The 24,340-nt window shown below is 46.7% G+C and overlaps 1 protein-coding gene across 1 annotated transcript; it reads left to right on the top strand.

The window, feature by feature from the left end:
• Positions 1-270: 270 nt before the first annotated feature.
• On the top strand, positions 271-23,526 carry GARIN1B (golgi associated RAB2 interactor 1B). The gene is made up of 7 exons (XM_056118281.1): positions 271-519; positions 1,388-1,572; positions 3,559-3,811; positions 12,852-12,973; positions 16,898-16,944; positions 20,923-21,084; positions 23,416-23,526. The coding sequence occupies exons 1-7, from the start codon at positions 271-273 to the stop codon at positions 23,427-23,429; spliced, it is 1,032 nt and encodes a 343-aa protein (XP_055974256.1). The 3' UTR covers positions 23,430-23,526.
• The last annotated feature ends 814 nt before the right edge of the window (positions 23,527-24,340 follow it).

Genomic DNA, 24,340 nt, shown 5'->3' with positions numbered 1-24,340 from the left:
TGACTCAACACTCTCAACAAATTCTGGGGAGAAATATCCTGGAATCCAGAGGTGGGCTGGGAGATGTCTGAATACCCAAGCCTTCTAGAGGCAAAAGAGGCCTGTCTGCATTTCCCTTTCCTGCAGGCCTGCCCTGGTTTTTCATGATGTCATCCATTCATCATTGTGAGCTGATTGGCGGTCCAGGCCTTGGTCAACTTGCCCCAGTCAGAAGGGGAGAGAGAGATCCCAGGACAGACGTGTGCAGTGGGCCCCTGAGCATGTGCAGATATGATATCATCAGCTTCACAAAGAAAGACATGGTGGAAATTGAAGAAGACGGTGAAAGTCACAAGATCCTATCCAACCTTCCCTTCCCTGAATGCCTGGGAAGAGTTCACGAGCCTCTTGTCTGTGGATGGGGAGCCAAACCCTGGTGTGAGCCTGGGTGTGGAGGAGGGGCTGCTCTGTCAGATGCTTCACTCACCAGAATTCAACCTGTTTCCTGACTCAGTGGTGTTCGAAAGCAACTTTGTCCAGGTACTCTAGTCTGTGCTCGGAAGGGAACTCCCGGTTTTTCTGAGCCTCAGGATGCAATCGTGCCCGCGCTGGGGCCTGCCAGGATCTGGCCTGAAGTCCCCACCCCGCACCCTGCCTGCTCCCCATGGCACCCTGACTTTGCACAGCTCCACAGTTGGTTGCTGTACCCCCGACCTTGGTCTCAGAAGTTGGGATGTTCCGCTCAGAGCAGAGGATTTGAGTTTCCAAACTCCTTTCTTCAGGCTCCCTTTGGGGGTATTAGGAAGAGCAATAGTGATTGGCCAGAGAACTGGAGTTGGGGATCCCCAGAGAGGGTAAGGTTTGGGGCAGGGGCAGTTGTCTGCTTTCTGGTACCAAGTTCCCATGCACCTTGAACCTTGGCATGAGAAAAGAGGGCCGGAGTGAGTGGAGGATTCCGTACAAATGCAAGAGGTCAGAGTTCAGGAGAGGCTCTCTATGCATTTTGGTTTCCTTGCCCAGACTGACCTGGGGGCCCAGGACCCCCCCCCCCCCGAATGAAAGGGGCCTGATCACTCATGGGGAGGCGGGTAGGGGAAGTCCCAGCTTGCAGCATGTGGAAATACTAGAAAGACTCATTCTTCTCAGTGCCAGCATCTACATAGCTTCAGAAAGCAGTTCCCCAACAAGCCACAGTTCCGCTTCCTCAATCCAGGGGGATCATTGTGCAATGTCTGAGGGACATTTTGGGTTGTCACAACTTGGGATTGGGAGATTGCTACTGGCTCCCCCCAGTACACTAGCAGCCCCTCTCTTCCCCAACCAAGAATCACCGAGTGTGCAGTGAATGGAGAAGCTCCCCCTTATCATGCTGGGGTGGGGGTGGGCTCTGCACGGGGCTGCTTTGCAGGTGAAAAAGAGCAGCAACTGGATTGACATCTACAAAGCCTCCTACACCTTGGCCCTCGGGGTGACCTCCTCTGTGCCCTGTCTGCCCCTTCCCAACATCCTCCTCATGGCCAGTGTCAGATGGCCCCAGGGGCAGAGCCCGACGTGGAACAGACCATCGACTGCCCCCAACATCGTCCTAAAGAGGTAAAGCCACACAGGTGGGGACCAAGGACAAGCAGGGTGTGGAATGAGCCAATGCTGGGGCTGCTTTGATCCCTAACTCAGGAATGGGGGAAAGCAGAGAGTCATCCATTCATCATTGTGAGCTGATTGGCGATCATCAGCACTGAATTAAGACTGGGGGTGGGGAGGGGGGCAGGGAAGCCCTGGAAGCCTCCAGGCGCCTGCGGAGGGCGCCAGCAAGCAGAGCATGGGTAGAGAGCAGCGTGTTCTTAGTATGCAACTAGCTAAACCCACCTTTTTGAGCTCCAAGTTAAATAAATGCCACCCTCCATTTCCTTGCCAATAAAAAGTGGAACTAAGTCTCTCTGGCAGACAGTGACATCAAACCCTTTTTTGATGTTTGAGCCTCTTCCAGTTATCACTGGGCTCTCTGGAGAATCTCTAGATAAGCCTGGGAGTTAGGAAAGCTCATCGTTTTTGGCATGGTCTTGGGGATGGATTTGCCACTATGTGCTGGGCCAACATACGGCACTAGAGTTCAGCCCCGTTGACCGGTGTCACTCTAAAAGCCAACTCCTTCTATGGTAGCTCCTTTGGCAAGAAGCACTGGGGCAGAAAGGTGAGAGAATGGACCAGCTGATCGGGCGGCATGTGGGGTGGGATGGTCCCCCAGTGCATTCCTAAAGGAAACGGAGAAACTCTGGGGCCCAGCAATCTTATCCAGCACCAGGATTCAGGGAAAACCAGCAAGAGAATCCTGGCAGGATGGGTGAGGGTGAAAATGCAGATTCCAGGGACTGGAGATCAACAGGGACTAAGGCACTTGTCTTAAACCAGCCTTAGTCAGATCCCTGGTTCAAAGTACATGATTGCCAGAGCACCTCCTGAAGAGACTCCTGAGCACAGAGTTAGGAGTAGCTCTTAAGTAGCTACTCACATCTGATGTGGCCTAATCCCCCAACACACACACACACACACACACACACAGAGTCAGGCATACTTCCCAGACTCATAAATATGGGTTTAGCACTGATATACCAAAAGCAGCACATGCCATTGGATGGGATATCAAGTAGAAGGCAATCAGTCTCAAGAAAATATTAGCACATAAGGCTTAACCTGTAACAACATGTTAGTGATCTCTTATGCAAGGACTTAATGGCTCCAGGGTGAGATATAACAATTTTCACACATTTTCTTTTAAGGAGGGCTGGAGTGATAGCACAGCGGTAGGGCGTTTGCCTTGCATGCAGCCAACATGGCCGACCCGAGTTCAATTCCTCCGCCCCTCTCGGAGAGCCCGACAAGCTACCGAGAGTATCTCGCCCGCACGGCAGAGCCTGGCAAGCTCCCCGTGATGTATTCGATATGCCAGACACAGTAACAACAAAGTTACTGCAAACCGCTCGAGCAAATCGATGATCAGTGGGAGGGCCTCTACTTTTAGGGCCTTTACTTTTCTTTTAAGGAAATCTTTGTTGACCATTTTAAGCATATTAGTCATAACAAGAACACAAAATTAATCATTTAGGGCCTGCTATTGGGGCAGGCTTGGGTGATGGTTGGGAAAATTAGAAATAAGGGTGGTGGGAAGGTTTAGTAATGGGGATGGGATTGGTGTTGGAACATTGAAAGTAATAAATCACTGTGATCAACTTTATAAAAATAAAATTAAATTTAAAAAATTAATGTGCTTAGAAAGGAGACAGTTGTCTTCTGGCAGTTTCATTTTAATTTTTTTGGCAGGTCCACACAACAGTGCTCAGGGGGCTACTCCTGGCTCAATGCTCAGGGAGCAGGCAATGCCAAAGACTAAAATCCAGGACTCTTGCATGCAAAGTATGTGCTCCAGTCGGCTGAGTGCTCTCTCTAGCCCAGGGGTCTGTATTTGAAACAAAGTCCTGAGTTAATCTGGTCTCCCCAATCTCGAAAGCCTCAGGTCTGAGGAAGATGCCAGTTTTAGGGCCCCCAGGGAGGGTTATCACCATTGTCTCCCTCTGCCAGCAGAATTCTCCCCCTGAAGTTTGTGGAGCTCCAGGTGTATGACCGGCAACACCGTGTTCTGCGGCTAAGGACCGTCACCGAGAAGATCTATTACCTGAAGCTGCACCCGGACCATCCTGATGCTGTGTTCCACTTCTGGAACCGCCTGGTGCAGATTCTGCATCAGGGTCTGTCCATCACCACCAAAGACCCGAGGATTCTGGTCACTCACTGCCTGGTACCCAGGAACAGCTGCAGCCCCTCGGGAGACTCCCAGGTAAATGGGCAGGATGGCTGCTTCCAGCCAAGGCCAGGGTGGAGCTGTGTGGGTCTTGGGAGGGCTGCCACGCGTCTGCCAAGGAGAGGGGCTCCTGCCCCTGATGAGTTTGATCAAAGTCTGGGGAACAGACACCATTCTGTGCTTAGCTCAGCACACTCAGGAAATGTGGGAAGCTGGGCATTCACCATAATTGGGGAGGTGTGTGGGGGTGGGGGGCAGGGGTAGGAGCATAACCGATGATGCTCAGAGACTGTTCTGGTTATATACTCAGGAGTAAGCCCCTGATGACGTTCAGGAGATCATATGTGGTGCTGGGGATTCAAGATATGGCCGGCAGTGTGTAAGGCAACTTATCTTACCTCCTGTACTATCTGGCCCTAAAATCATTTTCATCAAGACAGTTATGAAGCCAGAGTGATAGTACAGCAAGTACAGCATTTGGCTTGCATTCATTTCACCTGGTTTTGATCCCCGGCAACCCATATGTTTTCCCCAGCACCGCCAGGAGTGATCCCTAAGTGCAGATACAGGAATAAGCCCTAAGTATCGCCAGGTGTGGCCCCCAAACAAAACAACACAGATAATAGCAGGGTTGGTGAAGACAGAGAGACTTAATCCCCTGGGAGAATATCAAACCATGTAGCTACTTTGGAAATGTTTGCCAGTTTCTTTAAAATTTTATTAGAGGGACTGAAGTGATAGCACAGTGGGTAGGGCATTTGCCTTGCACGCGGTTGACCTGGGTTCAATTCCCAGCATCCCATATGGTTCCCTGAGCACTGCCAGGAGCAATTCCTGAGTGCATGAGCCAGGTGTGACCCAAAAAGCAAAAAAAAAAAAAGCTTATCAGAAGCCTACCATATGACCCAGCAATTATATTTCCAGAACGTGCAATTTTATTTCCAAAACATTATAAATGAAAGAATTATTCATGCCAAAACCTGTACGCAGAAGTTCATAGTGGCATCATTCTTCATAAGCACTCCAACTTGAAAATAGTCCAAATTCCAGCAACTGGTGAATGGATAAACAAAATATGATTTCTGTTGACGGTGGCTGTAAAATATTATCCAGCCATGGAAAAGTGTAAATTGATAGAGTATTTGCTTTCCATGTGTGAATCTTGACTTCATTACCAGCACCCCAAACCCCACCTCACACACATACACGCCACATTGAGGAATTTGCTCAAAGGAACTGGAGCACCTTCTAGGCACGTAGGACCCCTGAGTTTGATCCCCAGCTCCACACAGCACCATCAGATGTGGCCTCAAACCAAAGAAACAAAAAGGTCTGGGTTACTGATAGCCTGGGCTGGAGCGATAGCACAGTGGGTAGGGCATTTGCCTTGCATGCAGCCAACATGGCCGACCTGAGTTCGATTCCTCCGCCCCTCTTGGAGAGCCTGGCAAGCTACCGAGAGTATCTCGCCCGCACGGCAGAGCCTGGCAAGCTACCGTGATGTATTCGATATGCCAAAAACAGTAATAACAAAGTCTCCAATGGAGACATTACTGAGCCCGCTCGAGCAAATCGATGAACAACGGGAGGACAGTGACAGGACAGTGACTGATAGTCTGTGACTATCAGTCCCAGATAGACATGGGACCATATAATTGGTCCAATACCGTCGTAGGAATAAACTCTAGAAGATATTAAGTGAAAGAAGTGATGCCAGATAAAAAGAAGGACTGGGACTGGAAGTGGGGCTCTGTGGTGGGGCATATGCCTAGAATGTGTGAGGTGCAGATATGGTCCAAACTAACTCCCTCCAAAAAAACTATTTTAATGAATATCTAGTGGGGTATTTCTTTGTTTTGGTGTGGGATCCACACCTGGAAGTACTGAGGGCTTGCCTTCTGGCTCTGTGCTCAGGGATCACACCTGGCAGGCTCAGGGGACCATATGGGGTTCCAAGGTTTGAACCTAGGTTGGTTGCATGTAAGACAAATGGCTTAACCTGCTATCAATCTGGCCCAGGATTTTTAATCCCGAACTATTGATCTGCTTGCCACCTCTTATGCCAAATCCAGAATATCTTGACTACTAGAAGTAGTCAAGATATCCTGAATACTTCTTGTGAGTTTGCAGGAAATACCTGGCTATGTTCAGATCTTACCCCTGGTGCTGTGCTCAAGGATCACTCCAGTAGTACTCGGGAAACCATATGTGTTGGTGCCAAGGATTGAATCAGGTTTGATCACATACAAAGAAGGGGACTTAACCTCTGTACAATCTCTCTGGCTCAACTACTAGTAGTTGCAGTAAATTTATAATACCAAGTATTAAGATTGGGTGATATAAAAAAAAAAGGCCCTCCCGTTGATCATCGATTTGCTCGAGCGGGCCCAGTAACGTCTCCATTGGAGACTTTGTTGTTACTGTGTCTGGCATATCAAATACTCTCGGTAGCTTGCCGGGCTCTCCGAGAGGGGCGGAGGAATCGAACTCGGGTCGGCCATGTTGGCTGCGTGCAAGGCAGACGCCCTACCCGCTGTGCTATCGCTCCAGCCCGAAATCTTTCTAATTTTTTTTTTCAAATTGTCTGGCTATTCTAGATCCTATGTGTTTTTGTATCAATTTTAAAATCAGGTTTCCAATTTCTACAGAAAAAAAATCTGCTGGAATTTTGATAAGGAAAATGTAAAATTTGGGGGTCAGAGAGATAGTACAATGGGTAAGGCACTTGCCTTGCATGTGGCCAATCCAGATTTGATCCCCGGCACCCTAATATGGTTCGTTGAGCCCTGCCAGGAGTGATCCTTCAGCATAGAGCCAGGAGAAAGGCCTGAGTACTGTCAGGTGTGACCCCCAAACACCCTCCCCTAAACAGAGAAAATGTGAGGTTTATTACATTTATTTGGAGAGACTGGCCATTTTGATAATGTGAAGTTTTTCAGAACATGAATATGGAGTATCTTTCCAATTATCTCAATCTTTTAAATATTCCCTTAGCAACATTTTATAGCTTACAGTATATAAGTTCTGCATTTACTTTGTTAAATTTATTCCTAAATGTATATGCATATATACTTTTGGAGAGGTGAAACAATATAGGTTTTTATTGAAACTTTGAAGGATATGAAATGAAGACGTATGTGTTCAGGGGGAGAAGATTGTTTGAAGAGCCAGCCTATTCCTAGATATTTTATTGTGGGCACTATAGTAAATGGAATTGCATTGATAGTATGTAGAAATATTTTTATATTAAGCTTCCCTTGCTTATTAGTAGTTTTTGTAGATTCCTTGGTATTTTCTACATATATACCTAAATTTACGTAATCTGTAAAGAAAATTTCACTATTTCCCACTGGACCCATTTGTTTGTTTGGTTTTGATTTGGGGGGTCACACCTGAATGTACTCAGGGCTTATTCCAGGCTCTGCACTTGGTCCTTGGGGGTCTGTAATGAGCATTAAACCCGGATTGACCATGTGCAAGGCAAGCACCTTACCTTCTGCACTGACTCTCCATCCTTGAATCTATTTGTTTGCTTGGAACCTTTTCCACTAACTAGAACCTTCAATGAAATGCTTAAGAGATATGTCAAGGGGCTGGAGTGATAGCACAGCGGGTAGGGTGTTTGCCTTGCACACGGCCTGACCCAGGTTCGATTCCCAGCATCCCATATGGTTCCCTGAGCATGGCCAGGAGTAACTCCTGAGTGCATGAACCAGGAATAACCCCTGTGCATCGCTGGGTGTGACCCAAAAAGTAAATAAATAAATAAGATATCTTTAAAAAAAAAAAAGAGATGTGTCAAAGCAGACAATTTTTGCTTTGTCCCTGCTCTTAGGGAAAACTGTATATTTTCTAAAGGCAGGGCGCTCTATCTCTCCTGTCACTTGTGTTCGGTAGTCTCATGCTGCTTCCCCACCTCAGGGAGGCCAATGGTGATGGACAGGCGAAGGAAGGAACAAGGGCCAGATTGTTCAATATCAATTGCAGTTTATTCCAATCTCCTCTCCATTCTCCTCTGACTCCCTTTCTGCTTCTCTCTCTGGAGCCCTCTCCAATCTTACAGTCTTAGTTTATATAGCAATCATGTAGGGTGGTGATACAAAGGTGAGTTGAACATTAACAAATCAACAAAGAGAGGTAAAGCCACTCCTCCAGGAGATTAACTCAAGGACAAAATCTCATCTAAGGGGATTGCTCCAGATTACTAGGAGATCTGCTCAAGGGTGGGACTCCATTCAGGGTGTATTGCTTTCTTCTTTCCCCAGCTAGTAATCCACTTAAATCACTGTCACTCTCCTCCCTGTTGTTCATTGATTTGCTCAAATGGGCCCAGTAACATCTCCACTGTGACACTTGTTACTGTGTTTGGCATATCGAATACGTCCATCACGGGTAGCTTGCCAGACTTTGACGTGTGGGCGAGATACTCTTGGTAGCTTGCCGGGCTCTCCGAGAGGGACGGAGGAATCGAACCTGGGTCGGCCCTGTCTGCCACGTGCAACGCAAACGCCCTACCTGCTGTGCTATCACTCCGATCTAGTAAGAAATATATCAAACTTAAAGTTTGGTTCTTCCTGAGGACATCTCACTATACATTCCAGACCACGGTCCTTGGGCCAGGTTAGTCTTCCTAACCCCAGCAGGATCTCCTAATCTCATCGTTACTTTTGGATCATGAGAGCATTTGTCCATGACCATTCTCTTAACTTATAGTTAAGTATTATGGTACTTTGGCCTGGTCCATTTTGATGCCAGGGTAGCTCACAGCTTGCCTACAAAACTATGGGAGTTTTGTAGGTATCTTTTATCAGGTGAGTCCCTTGTCGGGACCCTGCTTTTGGGGTGCTAGGAACTAAAGGCTACTGAGTCTAGAAAGCAGATGTCCAGGAGTGAATATTATTTGGAGTCTATTAACTCCCAAGTTACAAAAACCATATTAACTGTCTTCCTGTGTCCATACCAAAAAGACATTGCTTTAAAGTAAACTATGCAAAAGGATGGGGAAAAGCAATATTTAACTTACAATACAAGTTCAGTGTCCTTGGAAGGATCTGATCTTGAGTACCAGGAGGATTACTCCATGGCTTCGAGGCCAGCTGGGCATTCTAGGGGAAAGGGCAGCTCAGATAGAGAAGGGAGCACCAAATAAAGGGTGTTTGAAGGATCCTCCCAGGAGGGGAGATGCATGTTGAAAGTAGACTATGGACTGAACATGATTGCCACTCAATGCCTCTTTTGCAGACCACAACACCCAAAAGGAGAGAGAGAACAAAAGGGAACACCCTGCCACAGAGGCAGGGTGGGATGGGGGGGATGGGTGTGGGAGGGATACTGGGATCCATGGTGGTGGAAAATTGGCACTGGTGGAGGGATGGGTATTTGATCATTGTATAATCGAAACCCAAGCACAAAAATTTGCAAATCTACAACTGTACCTTATGGTGTTTCACTAATAAAAATTTTAAAAAAAAAAGAAGGATCTGATCTTACAAGTTAACAAATCTGATTAGGGGAAAAGATGATTAACTGGTTGGGGAGAAGAGCACAGAGAAGAGTTCACAAATAAACACAGGGGAATGGGAATGACTAGGGAGCACTGTGATAGGTGTAACCCGATACACTTAAGTTCCCTGCGGCAAGGGTGAAAGGACAAACCCAATGTTATCCTACAGAAAACAACCTTTTATTAAATCTGAAGCTAACTATGGGAGTTTTGTAGATATCTTTTATCAGGTTGAAGAAGTTTGCTCCTAACATGTTAAGATGTTAACATGTCTACTTTCTTTTTTTCTTTTGGTTTTGGGGGCCACAATTGATGGTGTTTAGGGCTTACTCACAGCTCTGAACTCAGAGATCACTCCTGATGGTCTTGGGGGATTATACAGGACCCTGGAGATTGAACCTAGGTTGACTATTTGCAAGACAAGCAAGCGCCCTGCCCACTATACTATCTCTCCAGCCTCTCTCTATACTTTCTTGAGAGTCTATCTCAAGAAAAGGTATTGGATTTTTTTGTCAAATGCTTTTTATGCAGTTACTGAGATAATCATGAGTTCTGTCTTTTGTATAGATAGTGTGTCACACTAATTGATTCTTTGAGGTTAAAGCAATTCATTTTCCTGTAATAGATTTCAATTGTCATGGTAGTTTGTATAATCATATTTCTCAATTTGGCTCAATAGAATTCTCTTTGTCATTTTGCATCAACATTCATTAGAGATATTAATCTGTAGTTTTTCTTGTGATAACTTTTTAATATCCTGGTTTTGGAATCCATGTTAACTTCACTGGATGATTGAAGTAGTGTTTCCTCCTCTGCTTTGTCAGTTGACAAAGAATTTATATCACCACTTTGTAGGATGACATTGGTTTGCCCTTCCTCCCTGGGAGCTTGTGTTTGTTGATTGCCCCTGTCAATTATCTTTGTCTCCTGATCAGACTCTGACCTGTGAATATTGTCTTTCTCTTCTCCTTAATGTCCTTTGCATGGTTAGTTATTTCAGAGCAATTGCTTTTTGTATGGATACAGGAAGACAATTAAAAAGACAAGCCTGTGACTTGGTAGCTGATTGACTCCAGATAATATTATCTCCTGGACATCTGCTCTCTTGACTTAAGCCTCAGTTGCCCTTACTTCCTAGATCCCCAAAAGCAGGGTCCCGATGAAAGATTGGATGGACCCAGGGCAAGCGGTGAGCTATGAGTTACCCTGGCATCGAAATGGGCCTGGCCAAAGTGCCCTAATTGCTTAATTATAAGTTAAGAGCTTGGTCATGGACAAATCCTGTCATAATCCAAAAGTAGTGACTAGATTTGGACCCTGCTGGGGTTAGAAATGATTGATCTGGCCTGAGCACTGTAGTCTGAGTCTGTGGTAAGATGTCCCCAGGAGAGTCACCCTACAAGCCTAAAAGTGTCTATTACTGCGTCCATACAGAATGGTAAATATGAGGAAGGAGAAGTAGCACTGTAGTACTGTCCTCCTGTCATTCATCGATTTGCTTGAGCAGGCACCAGTAACATCTTCATTGTGAGACTTGTTACTGTTTTTGGCATATCAAATACGTCATGGGTAGCTTGCCAGGCTTTGCCGTGCAGGTGGGATACTCTCGGTAGCTTGTCGGGCTTTCTGGGAGGGGGTGGAGGAATCAACCCAGGTTGGCCACTCGCAAGGAAAACGCCCTACCCATTGTACTATTGCTCCGTGCCCAATCTCATCTGATCTCAGAAACTAAGCAGGGTCAGGCCTGGGTTAGTACTTGGATGGGAGGAAGGAGAAGTAAAGATACTAATAAAGTTGCAGGTCTAAGGAGAGGAAAAACACATCTTAAGGGCCGTTTTGCCCTTGTGGGCTATAGGTTGGTTGGGAGGATTGGAAAAACATTTTTGATCACGCTTCCTGTGGGGAGGCATGATGAGAGGATAAAAAAGAAGAGCTGTGGGTAGAAAGGCTTGGAATGTTGGTTGGAGGGATTGATTGATTGATTGATTGATTGAAGGAGAAGGAGCGAAGAGAGGGAGAGACAGCAGAGAGAGATAGAGGAGATAGATACAGTGGGAAGAAAGAATTGTGCGGTTAGAGAGAGAGAGAGAGAGGGGGGGTTGGAGAGAGCTGAGAGAGATGAGAGATTGAATAAACGTCAATTAATCAGCAGCCAGCTTGGCCCTTGTTCTTCCTTCATCTGTCCAAGGCAACAGCCTTCCCGGGTGGAGAAGCAACTCAAGAGCACCAAACGCGGGCGTCAAGAGAGCGCTGCCCGGAGAGCCCACAAACACCCTTTTATGTGTAATCCCCACTCGCGTGAGGGGTTTACACAACCCTGCGGTTGGGGATTTACACATCACTTCTTGAAATATTTGGTAGAATTTGCCAGTGAAGTCACTTGAGTTGTTTTTTTTGTTTGTTTGTTGTACTGAGCCTCTTTTGTTTGACAAGCATAAAACTAACTTAAGCTACAGCATAGACCCCAGGCAGGCGGCCACTTCACCCCGTATCACCTGAGCAAGTGGGCGATTGAGTGAACAAACCTGAACAGCATTCAGAACGGACATCTTGAGGGGGACCATAGCTAGGAGGACAAAAATCATTTGGAATCCTCCCAAGTAGTGCTCAGAAGGGGGCCCTGCGGCCAGTCCCAGACGTGCTCAGGGACCTCCAAGCTACACCCAGCAGTGCTGGGGGTCATGTTAATGTCAGGATTCAAAGTTCCTGGCATAGGCTAAGCATGTACCTCTAGTTGCTGAGCTGTACCCTCAGTCTCAAGAATGCAATTGTACTCAGAACTGGAAAGCAGTCCTAAATTGGGCTGAAAGAAATGCCTTTTCTTAGAGGAATAATTTTTTCCTTTCCCTTCCCTTTGTTGTTGTTGCAGTGTGACCAGGGTCTCACGGTGGCTTCTGACACCAGGTTCACCTCAGCAGAGCCAGGGATCTCACTCCGAGAGGTGGAGCGATGTTGGGAACCGAAGCCTCAAGCATCCAAGGTAGGCGCTCTACCACTGGCATATCCCATGCCCAAGAAAGAATCTTCCGCACATTCGCTACATTTCAACAGCAACTTTTGGGTCCACCCTTACACTTACATTTAAAGCCAAGTCACTTAGGCTTTGTTTCAGTTAACATTAAGGTGTTATTTGAGAACATGTTAAGATACATTGATAAGAATGAGTCATCTGGGACTGGAGTGATAGCACAGCAAGTAGGGCATTTGCCTTGCACAGAGCTGACCCAGATTCAATTCCCAGCATCCCATATGGTCCCCCGAGCACGACCAGGAGTAATTCCTGAGTTCAGAGCCAGGAGGAACCCCTGTGCATTGCCGGGTGTGACCCAAAATGCCAAAAAAATAAAAGTCATCTACCGAATTCTACTTCAAGTATTCCATGCCAATATAACCCTTTGGGGTACTGAGGCATGACTGTGACAATAAACACAGATATGATCTCAGGATTGTCCTCTCTGAGCTGTGGGCATGGCAGCCCATCTTGAATTTTAACACTTTGTGGTCTAGACTATGAAAAATGCCAAAGACCCGAAGGCTCTAACAACCTGGCTTTGCTTTTTTCTCTCCGTCTAGTTAGAACAGAAGAAATTTCAAGCCTCCCGACCTAGCGAGAGCCTCATGCAGCTGATGGCCAAAGGGGAGAGTGAGGCCATCTCTCAGATTTTCGCTGACTTGCACCAGCGCAACCAGTTCAGGTATATGACTGACATCAAGCTGGTATGGCATCCTTGTCTGTAGCCAGATGATCTGGCCAGTGAAATCAGAAAACAAGTCTCTTGATGAGAGTCCAGGAAGGGGCAAGAAATACCACCAGTCGTTGTCCTGTCTTGATCTTCAACACAAGGCAACTTTTTTCTGTGATCTATGTCCTGTTCTCCTTCATGGGCAGGCAAAGTAGGCTTGCCTCTGGGAAGGAATTCCATTCGACAATTCAAAGCAGCTGGCTAGAGCAATAGTACAGGGGGTAGGTTGCTTGCCTGACATGCAACTGACTCAGGTTCGGTCTCCAGCATCTCCTAAGGTCGCCTGAGCCCCACCAAGAGTGATCTTTGAGTACAGAGCCATGAGTAATCCCTCAGAATGTCTGGGTGTCACTAAAGTAACATTAAAACAAAATTTTAATTAAAGAAAAAGTGACATAGATGGAGAAGTCAAACCCATTTCTGAATCTAAATCCGATTCCTAGTCCTACAAGAAATCACTAAAACATTGATGGCGAATATTGTATATTCATTCACTTCACAGATCTACTCAGCTGGCCCCTGTTTGAACTGTATGTGGCTTTGGGGATGGTTTTCTAAATGTATCATCTGTTCTAGAAAGCTCCATTGAACAGGACTCTCTTCTCCATGCCTGAGAGACTGTCCCTAGAAATATAGATGGTTTGGGGGTGAGTCTTAAGACTGGGTGATAAAAAAATGACAGCTGGGAGTGCTGATATCACAGGGAGAGATTAGCCAAAGCAACGATAAATCAGGACCCAGAGACCCTGGGAATTGGATTTGTGGTTTTAAAGAAACGGGAGAATAGGAATAAATTAGTACATGTCACAAAAGATGCAAAAAGGTGAAAATATTTTTTTTCAATGGGAACCAACAGTTCAGAGAGGAAGAGAGAGAAAACAATATTGAAAGAAAATGTTTCTTATAGAGAATTACCGAATCACGAATCACGACCATCCTGTTATTCGTTGATTGCCTCGAGCAGACCCCAGTAACGTCTCCTTCATCCTAACCCTGGGATTATATTCAAGGCTCTTTAGGAGAATGAGACCCATCATTGTTACTGGTATTTGGCATATTGGGTACACCACAGGGAGTTTGCCAGATTCTGCCGTGTGGGCAGGCTACATTCAGTAGCCTGCCAGTTTGTCCAAAGTAGGAATGAGATAATAAGATGTCATAATAAGATGTTGCGCGGCCACAAATGTGGCCGCGCGGTTCCGGGAGCTGGTTTTTATAGTCTCTGAGTCTTGGCCGTTGATGGGATTACACGGCACCAGAGGGCCAGTTGGTGGGTGTGACCCCCGCCTACTGGTATTCGGAGGATCTGGGTGGAGGATGCTCAGCTCCGATCCAAGTAGGCTTGGAGATCTCGGCCCCGGATCCCGCTTGCCTTTGTTCCTCTGCCGGTACCTTCAAGTGTGAGGAGAGTGGTCTCAGCATGGTGGTGGCTGGTCCTGGAGGTCTTCGGCTGCCGGAGCCCTGGTCGGGGTGGGGAGGAAAGCTCAACCCGCTCCCCTCCAAGGGGCCCCAGTGAGAATTACCAGAAAACAGAAAACTGGTAGAGTGGGCAGCACTGGGTTTTAAAAAACAAAAACAAACAAACAAACAAAAAAGCCTCATGCAGACTCAGGTCCCAAGTCACTGCTCCAACTGTTGTTTAAGTTTTCTGAATCCCAGTTTTCAGCAGTCTGAGCTAGAAATTATGATAGTGCTAAACCCGCCCCGATAGTACAGGAGTAGACAGGAGCTCGTGTCCATCTGCTGCTGTGGATGTTCCTCAGTAGATTGAATAAGGAGGCACTAAAGAAATACTAACTCATATTATTGCATATTTGGGGTTAAAGTACAAGACGTGGGTTTTTTTTGGGGGGGGGATGAGGGGAGGGATAGTTGGCACACCCAGTGTAGTGCTCAGGGTTTACTTCTGGATCTGTGGTCATGGATCATTCCTGGTGGGTTCAGGAAACCACATGGGGTGCTGGAGATTGAACCCTTTTGGTGGTGTGTAAGGCAAGCGCCCTACCCACTGTACTGTCTCTCAGTCCCCTGCACTAAATTTTTAACAAAAGAAAAATGCTGGTAATTTCCTGATGTAAAAGATTTTATGCTGGGGTTGTCACCCTGTATTTCATAGAGCTCTTTAATGAAGAAATTTCTAACTAATAAGTCACATAGTTAAAGAGAACTGGTCTCCTTTTCCCCCTTTACTTTACCCCCACCTCACCCTACCCCCAAAAAACTCTTAATAATGAAATATTTTGAAGTATTTGGTTGTCTCAAAATGCTAAAATCTAGGTGGTTTTTTTTAATTTTTTTTTTGTTTTTTGATGAACCACCATGAGGTACAGTTACAGACTTACAAACTTTTGTGCTTACATTTCAGACATACAATGATCGAGTACCCATCCCTCCACCAGTGCCCATTCTCCACCACCAATGCTTCCAGTATCCTTCTCATCCCCCCCATTCCCCCCACCCTCCCCCCTTCTGCCTCTGTGGCAGGCGCATTCCCTTTTACTCTCCCTCTCCTTTAGGGTGTTGTGGTCTGCAATGCAAGTATTGAATGGCCATCATGTTCAATCCTAGGTTCTTTAAGTAGCTATTTAAAAGGCTTTATTTTCTGTTTGTTGGACATGGTTTAGTCACCTGACCATATCCTAAGTCAAGGGAGTCTGGGAAGTGTGGTACCCATTCAACATAGCCATGTACTCAACACAAAATTAGAGATTTAATCCCGGAGAGGGAAGAGAAAGGATACTGGGGCCCTGCTGGTAATCTCTGGAGCAGATTTTGTAACTTTCGTAATCTTGGAGCATTTCCAGAAGGCCAGAGAAAAGTCTGAAGGAGAAACCAGCAGTAGTCAGATAAAAGGTGAAGAATTGCTAGGCCAAGGGAACACAAATGATGATAAGACTCAGGCCTCAGGGCAGGAGAGAGAGCATGCAGGAGGCCCGGGTTTATTTCCCAGAGCACCACCAGGAGCACCCCTCAGCACCTAGCTGGAAGTAGCCCCTGAGTACCGCCATATATGCACGTTTCCCCCCCCCCCCCCCCCCCCCCCCCCGCCGTCCCCGCATAGGACTGACATCATTTTGATCCAGGAAGAAAAGTCAGTAGAGAAGGATTGAGGGTAGAAGGCTCTTAGCAGAAGTGGGCAGGGGCCAAGTCAGGCAGGGCCTGGGAGAAGCAATTTAGACTTGAAGTATTATGAAAGTCTTGGCATTTTAAACAGCAAGGCGGCACGATCCAATTTACACTTTGAAAAGGTCACACCGGCTGTGGCAGTGACAGCCGATGGGAGCGAGGGAGAGTGAGTGCAGGAATCTATGGCAGCCGAGGGGATCAGAAACAGGAGGGACTTAGCTGCTGCCTCACTGTTAGTTCAGTAATTGCCTTGTAGAGACTTTTTTTTCTAGAGTATTTTTAGTTTCTTCTCTCTGGTTCCCCCAGACAAAGCCCTGAGTGAAGCGTTTTCTCCTCAATTTAGGCATGTTCTCATTCTGGTGACAATCATAGCCGTTTTTATACACCGGCAACACCGTGCAACTCACAGCAAATAAAATAAGTGGCAAATAAATTCGAGACACGGGTCCGAACAGATGGGACCCCCACCCACTTCTCAGCTAAACGGACCACATGGGCTCTGCAATTCCTAACCTCCTCTCCCTTTCCCTGCTTCTTCCCCGTGGTACTTTCAAAGCCATCACACCCTCCCCATAGCACCACAGCTGGCCTTATCCATATTCATGTATACCTCTAAAGCTTTGGCATCACATGCATTGTAAGCGGAGAGAAGATTGGCGCTGAGTTTCATGCTGTACTCTTTTCTTTTCGTTTTGTCCTTCATTTGTTTTGTCCTTCATTTCCTTGATCCTGAAATGGCTGGAGCTCCAGGAGCTGCAAAAAGAACAAGACCAAGGAGGACAGATCAGGTAAGGAGGGCATAGGGCTCTCCCCCTGGGGGGGGGGGGGGGAACGACAACTTTCTGCTCTGCAGAGTAACTAAGTAAAGAAACTAAGAAACACATATGTGTGCATGCACACATGCACCCACCCACCCCAACACACACACCCCAGCCCCCCCATCCTGACTTTCTCCCATTAGACTCATCATCCTGCTTTCTGCCTTGGGCTCATTTTCTCTGTACTGCTGGACACGACAGTCAATTTGGCACTGAGGCCAAGCTAACCTACCAGTTCCTTTCTTTGAAATGTTTCTGGGTTAAGGTGCTCACCTTGCATGTGGCCAAGCCAGGATCAATCCCTAGCATTGTATTTGGTCCCCTGAGCGCAGAGCCAGGAATAAGCTCTGAATGGTTAGGTGTGGCCTAAAAAAACAACAACAACCAAAAAACAAAAACAAAACACAACAAAAAAACAGAGAGAAAGAAGAAAAAAACCCACTTCTATTCTTGACTTCATTTTGGCTCCCACAAGCCCTCCTCTGCCCAAATCCCTGTCACCTCGTGCCTGGACGATCACAGTATTGTCTTCCTGGTCGGATCATTTAAAAGCAGGCATTGTGCCCTTGGCAGGAAAAGCCAAACACTGCTGTAAGTCTTGGAGTCACCCCAAAGAAAGACATGGCACCACTTTGTAGGAGCTTATAAATCAGAGCGGTCAGGTGGGCACATCCCCAATTTATAAAACCTCTCCTTCCAGCAACATTCAGAGCTCTTAAGCCTGGGGTGTCTCAGGAGCACAAGGACATGAGTCTTCTTTCCCTCCAGAAATCCTAGGGGTGCGGCGTGCCAAGTCACAGATCATGAAGACAAGGGGGTTGGCTGAGGCAAATGAGGAAGGACATTCTGGGAGGAGACAGTGGGGGGATGGGGAGGGGGGGAGAAGGGCACATGCTAGGAACAGCAGCTGGCTCTCTAGCTGTGGGTTCAGTGTCCCCCAAGCCCATTCATTCTGGCATGCAGGATGATGTGTGAGCCTCCCCCATATGTCTTCTCCATCATCTTCTCCAGCCCAGCCCTGCTGTTCCAGTCAAACTCAGCTCAGGGAAGGATGTAGGAGATCCCTCCCCCACAGTACTCCCTCCACTCAGAATCCTCCCTGTCCATCCAGAGAGGCTTCCCAATACCTTCCTGTCCAGATGAAGCTTCCTTGGAAACAAAATCTCCACTTCCTTTCCTATTGGCTTTATAGTCTTGTTTCATTGACTGATTCTATTTTTTTCGATGCTTCTGAATTATTCATAGCAGAAAGTTCAGTGCTACAAATCCCTTAGGAGCTCGAAAAATAACCTGGACCACACCACTAATAAATTGTTCCTCCACATTGGCTCATGAGGCAGCTAGAATATCGTGTTGCATTAAACACTGAAAGATGCTATAAAGATCCCAGGGCAGTTTGCCAATTTGCCCCACACCAGAAACTAGGAACTCAATCGTCTACTGTCACTGTCACTGTCACTGTCATCCCGTTAATCATCAAGTACTCGAGCGGGTGCCAGTAGCGTCTCCATTTGTCCCAGCCCTGAGATTTTAGCATCATAAACTTTATGCTCTCCCTCCATGGATGTGGCATGCAAGTTGGATGTCTTTGGGCATAATGGTGACACGCTTAGTGGGGGATGTGCAGAGATTGGTGTCCTCGAAGAGCCCCATCAGGTAGGCCTCACACGCCTCCTGCAGCACTGTGATGCCTGAGCTCTGGGAGCACAGGTTGGTCTTGAAGTCCTACACGTGAGCCACGGGAACAGCAGCTGGCGGATCTCATGTAGTGCCACCATGTCGGAACAGTGACAGTGCGACCTCTTCACTCCACCCGTGGCTGGTATGCTCTTGCGTGCTGCCTTGGTGGCCAGGTGCTTGTGGGGCACCTTCCTACCCACTGACTTGCGCTAAATGGGCTTATTGTCTACAGGGAGTAAAATAGGTAAAAAGACCTGATGACACAGTGATAAGAAACTATTAACATTTCTTTCAGCTTTATTGTAAGTAAGATAACATCTGGGTTGACATTTTTTTTAGCATTGAGAGGCAATAGGGAGCGGTGGGGACAGTGGCAAAGAGAAAAGTGGAAGTTTCCACTAAGACTTCATTTAATTGGTGCCCTGCTGGAACACAGGTCCAGTGTTGTCGGATACACTAATTTTTCAGTAGAAGCTAAAAGTCTGGATTTTTACGTGACATCCCACCTGCCCCATTTAAAAAGGAAATGAAAGCTCATGATAGACCAACATTAGTGGACAAACAAATCTTCAGACCAAACTCGGGCTGCCGGTCACAACTCTGGTTCCAAATGGTGAATAGATTTCATGATGAACCATGTTTGTTCTATCAATGCTTGGTTGTGTGATGTTACCAGATAATGCAAAGGTGAATTTTTTCTTTTGAGGGCTGGGGCACACCCTGCTGTGTTAAGGGTTTATTCCTGGCTCTAAGCTCATGGATTGCTCCTGGCAGGGCTCAAGAGACCATATGCAGTGCCAGGGATCAAACTCTATTGGGCTGTGTGCATAAGAAATGCCTTACCCACCATACTCTTTCTGGCCCCATTTTATTTCTATTTCTATACATTCAAACACACATACACATACATGCCATATTCCATGATGTTATGGTTGAATAAAGCAGAAAGAGAGACAATTTCAAATTTATTCTTGGGCTTGGCTGGAGCTATAGCACAGCGGGTAGTGTGTTTGCCTTGCACACGGCCAACCTGGGTTCAATTCCTCCACCCCTCTCAGAGAGCCTGGCAAGCTACTGAGAGTATCCTGCCCGCACGGCAAAGCCTGGCAACCTACCTGTGACATATTCGATATGCCAAAAACAGTAACAACAAGTCTCACAATGGAAATGTTACTGGTTCCCCCTTGAGCAAATCAATGAACAATGGACAGGAGGACAGTGCTACAGTGCTATTCTTGGCACTTAAGAGAACAGCTAGAATTTCAGAAGAGTCACCAGACTTCTAGGATCAAAGGAACTTTCACACCTTGCACCAAAATTGCCCCTGCACTGATATGACAGTGGCTCATCCTGGAATATGGAATATGTCTCCCAGACTCAGCTGTTTCCTCAGAGCTCAGGAAGCCCCTCTCCACTGTGGATCTGGGAGTGTTCTCTTTCCATTTGGAAGGATAGTCACACCCTAGCTTCAGAGAGAGTAAAAGAGAGAGAGAGAGAGAGAGCCAGAGAGAGAGAGAGAGAGAGAGAGAGAAAGAGAAAGAGAAAGAGAAAGAGAATTGCATCTGGCAAAAACCACCTGGCAAAGCTTCCCTGTGTGAACCTTCTTTTGGGAAACTTTCGTTCCCCATTGGAGGGCGGGGTGGCCTATTGCAACACGTCTTAATCCTTTATGTGTCCATAGTCAGAAAATGCAACCTCTGACTCAGTGTCTGACTGGCCGGAAATGGGAAATGCATTTCTAATATGCCCCCAGTTGAAGACTAGGAGGTCACCATTCTAGGCTGTGAGGTAACATTTGAGTCACTAAAGTGAAATAAACCTAAAACAAACCCTGACTTCAGGCTATCTGGGTTTGGAGGCATTGCTGGGTTAACCAGAAGAATCTCCTAGACACATCCATGCGCCTACATTCTCCAAGCTGCGTTGGTTCCCTCTTTGCCATTTGGTCTGCTCCATCCCCTGTCAATGTCTGTGCATGTGGTGTGGTAACAAGGCCAGGCCACTGGTTCTGAAATCTTGCATTGCCTCCTTGTCAGCTGACTAGAGACAAGTGACTTCACCTCCTGGAACACAGTGAGCAGGGTTGTACTGGGGGAAAGAGCATGAATACATGGAACTCTCTGGAACCATGCAAAGCACGTAACAAGCACTGCCCCCTCATCCCCCCAACACACACACACACACACACACACACACACACACACACCTATGTTGACCGTAACCCAAGGGCCCTGTGAATTAATGTACAAATCTCTTCTGTTCTAGACCCTGAAAAAGATGGTCCTGATGAAGACAGCATCCCATGCACCCGCATCCTCAGCTGGAGGGATTCATTCACCTATGGAGAGTGGGAAAGAGAAAACCCCTCCGGGCCACAGCCCCTCTCCCTCCTCAGCACTCTAGCAGCCTACGCAGGGCCAAGGCTGACCCCACTAATAGGTATGGTGAAGGTGGGGTTCAAAGAGCAGATGTGGAGCTTCCCGCCTCAGGCACGGGCCCAGAGCCAAGGCTGGGAGTGGGAATGGGACAGCCATGGCCACCCCTTAGCCTTCTCTGCTACTGCCCGGCTCTTCTCTACCTCCAGTCAGATTGAATGAAACCCTAAGTGTGGCTCTGCCAGTGTCCCCCAGAGGTGCCAGGAGTTCCTCAAGTGACTGGAGGGGCTGATCCTGCCATGGTGGGAGAGCTGCCTTCTCTGCTGGCCAGGGGGTACTAAGTGCTGCCCATGCTGACTCTGTTGGTCCTTTGAGGAGGTGGAGAGCAGGTTTTATCTTTTCCTTTCTGCAACTCTTAGGGAGTCCCAGACTTCTGTGACAAAGGGAAAGAGTTATGCTCAAAAGGGAGTTGGGGGCTGGAGTGATAGCACAACGGGTAGAACGTTTGCCTTGCATGCAGCCGACCCAGGATCAAATCCCAGCATCATATCCAGCATCGAATCCCAGCATCCCATATGGTCCTCCAGCACTTCCAGGAGTAATTCCTGAATGCATGAGCCAGGAGTAACCCCTGTGCTGAGTGTGACCAAAAAAGCAAAATTAATTAATTAATTTAATTTAATCAAAAGGAAGTTGGGGGCACTTAAACTCTCAAGGGACCTAGCTCTTATCCTCCTTGCTCCAAAGACCATGCATCCATCTATCCATCCATCCATCCATCCATCCATCCATCCACCCATCCATATGTTCATACATCCATCTTTATCCGCATAATATATGCTAACTCCTTCCTGTGCCCCTTCAACTGACCAACTGATCAATCCCTGAAGAAGTTAAGAACACAAAACCCTTAATCCATAAAGATGTGTATATACTTATTTTCATCACGACACTATTTACAATAGTCAAGATCTGGAAATCACCCAAGTTTTCAACAACAGATGAGTGGATAAAAAATTATGGTATGTTCACAATGGAATACTACTCAAGAAAAGAAGGAAATCTTGCAGTTTGTTGCAACTTGAATGAAATTGGAAGGTATCATGCTAGTGAAACGAGAGAGAAAGTAGATTAAATACCAGATGATTTAGCTTACATGCAGAATATAAAGAAACAGAAAAAGGGATTAGACTATTCTCAATGCAAACAAACCCTGAGACATGAATAGAAATTGGGAACTAAGGAAGCTGGGGGTAGGGGCATGGGTGGGAGGAAGGAACGGGTGGAGGGTTAACGGGGGAGGCATCTTGATATCCTGGTGGAGCGACTTGTGTAGTTTCTCTAAAACTGTAAAGCAACTTTTTGGGGAAGGGGGACTGGAGGCTAGAGGCTATTGCCAGCGATTCTCTGGGCTTACTCCTGGCTCTGCTCTCGGGAATCACAATCACTCCTGGCAATGCTTGTGGGATCTTGTGGGATCCTGTGATTGAAACTGGGCCAGCTGCATGCAAGGCAAGAGCCCTATCCGCTGTGCTATCGCTCTGGCCCCTAAAATAGCTTTTATTGTAAACTATGAGACCTCAATAAGAGAAATAAATATTTTAAAAGAGGGCCAGAGAGATAATACAGGAGATAAGGCATTTACCTTGCATGTGACTGACCCCAGTTTAAATCTCCAGCATTTGCGTATAGTCATTCTAGTATGTTCAAGAGTCACTTCTGAGCACAGAGCCAGGAATGGCCGCTAAGCACTGCTGGCTATGCCCCAACCCCCTCCCCCCACCCCACGCACCAAATAAAATTTAAAAATAAAATAAAATAAAATTGCAGAGAAAATGAAAACAAACCAAAAAAAAGTTATGAGTGCTTTATGGATTTTTTCTTTTTCTTCTTTTTTTTTTTTGGGTTTTTGGGTCACACCCAACTATGCTCAGGGTATTTTCCTGGTTCTGCACCCAAGGATCACTCCTGGTGGGCTCAGGGTTCCGTATGGGGTACTGGGGATTAAACCTGCATGCAAGTGTGCAAGGCAAGTTCCCTACCTGCTGAACTATCACATGACCCCAGCTTTATATTCTTTTTCTGTCACACCTGGCGATGCACAGGGGTTACTCCTGGCTCTGCACTCAGGAATTACCCCGGTGGTGCCCAGGGGATCATATGGGATGCTGGGAATCGAACCTGGGTCGGCCGTGTGCAAGGCAAAAGCCCTACTTGTTGTGCTATTGCTCCAGCCTCCCAGCTTTATATTTTCTAAAGCAAAATGTTACTAATCTTGAATTCTTTTGAGATCATTAATAGTTGGAAATTCTAAAATTAACTATCAGTATACTCACAGAAGAGCTTTTGAAACCACTGATGACCTATAGGACATTTTTCTCTCTTGCACCACCAGGAAATTCTATTTGAGCCGCCCATTCACACTGCGACGAATCCATGAGGCCCTCACCTATGCCACACAGCAACATCCAGCTTTCTGAGGGACTCGTGGAAGGAAGGGGCGGAGAGAGCGCAGTAAAGAAGAAACAAGTGATCTTATGCTGATAGCAGTGCCTTTTCTTGGACAACAACCTGGGCCCAAGACTCCGGAAGAGAAACATTAGTCCGACGTTATTCCAATACATGCCTTTGTGTTTGCTCCTTACACTGCCACCCCTCACCTCCACCTCAGCACCCAGCACAAGAAAACCAGGACCGGGAGATGGGGGAAAGGAAAGAAGGGAATCAGGAGCAGAGGGAAGTAGAGGAAGAAAGCAAAACAGAGGTGAAGAGGAAGGCAGAGAGCGGAAGAGGAGAAATACACAGAGAGGTGCAGAGGAGTCTTGGGCGAGAAGCTGAAAAGGACGAGAGAAGAAACCCACCAGAGGCATGCCTCGCCAAGCATCTATTTATCTCATTGGAAACTTGAAAGTAAGGCCAGATACCCAAAAAAAAAAAATTGTTTTCTTCCCTATAACTCTGGACAAGTATGCGGGGCCAAAAAAGAATTCCAATCTAGGCCTCTATTTAAATTTCTCCTTTTTCCAATTTGCCTTGTCAGTTCCTCTTTTTTAATTCAAGCTTATACCTTCTTCCTTAGTTCATTCCCTCCCTGGGTTTTGCTGGGTTTTCTTTTTCCTTTTTTTTTTTTTTTTTTTTTTTTGGTGTTGGGGGTTGAGGGAAGGACACACCTGGCAGTGCTCAGGGTTTATTCCTGGCTCTGAGCTCAAGAATCACTTCTGGAGGGATTATATGGAATGTCAGGGATCCAACTAAGGTTCAGCACCCCACCCTCACCCCACCCGGGATTTCCTCATAAGGTTTTTTATTTTATTTTATTT

This window comes from Sorex fumeus, unplaced genomic scaffold, assembly GCF_029834395.1.
Source record: "Sorex fumeus unplaced genomic scaffold, SorFum_2.1 ptg000037l, whole genome shotgun sequence".
NCBI classification, from domain to species: domain Eukaryota; kingdom Metazoa; phylum Chordata; class Mammalia; order Eulipotyphla; family Soricidae; genus Sorex; species Sorex fumeus.
This window is presented reverse-complemented; position numbering and strand designations above follow the sequence as displayed.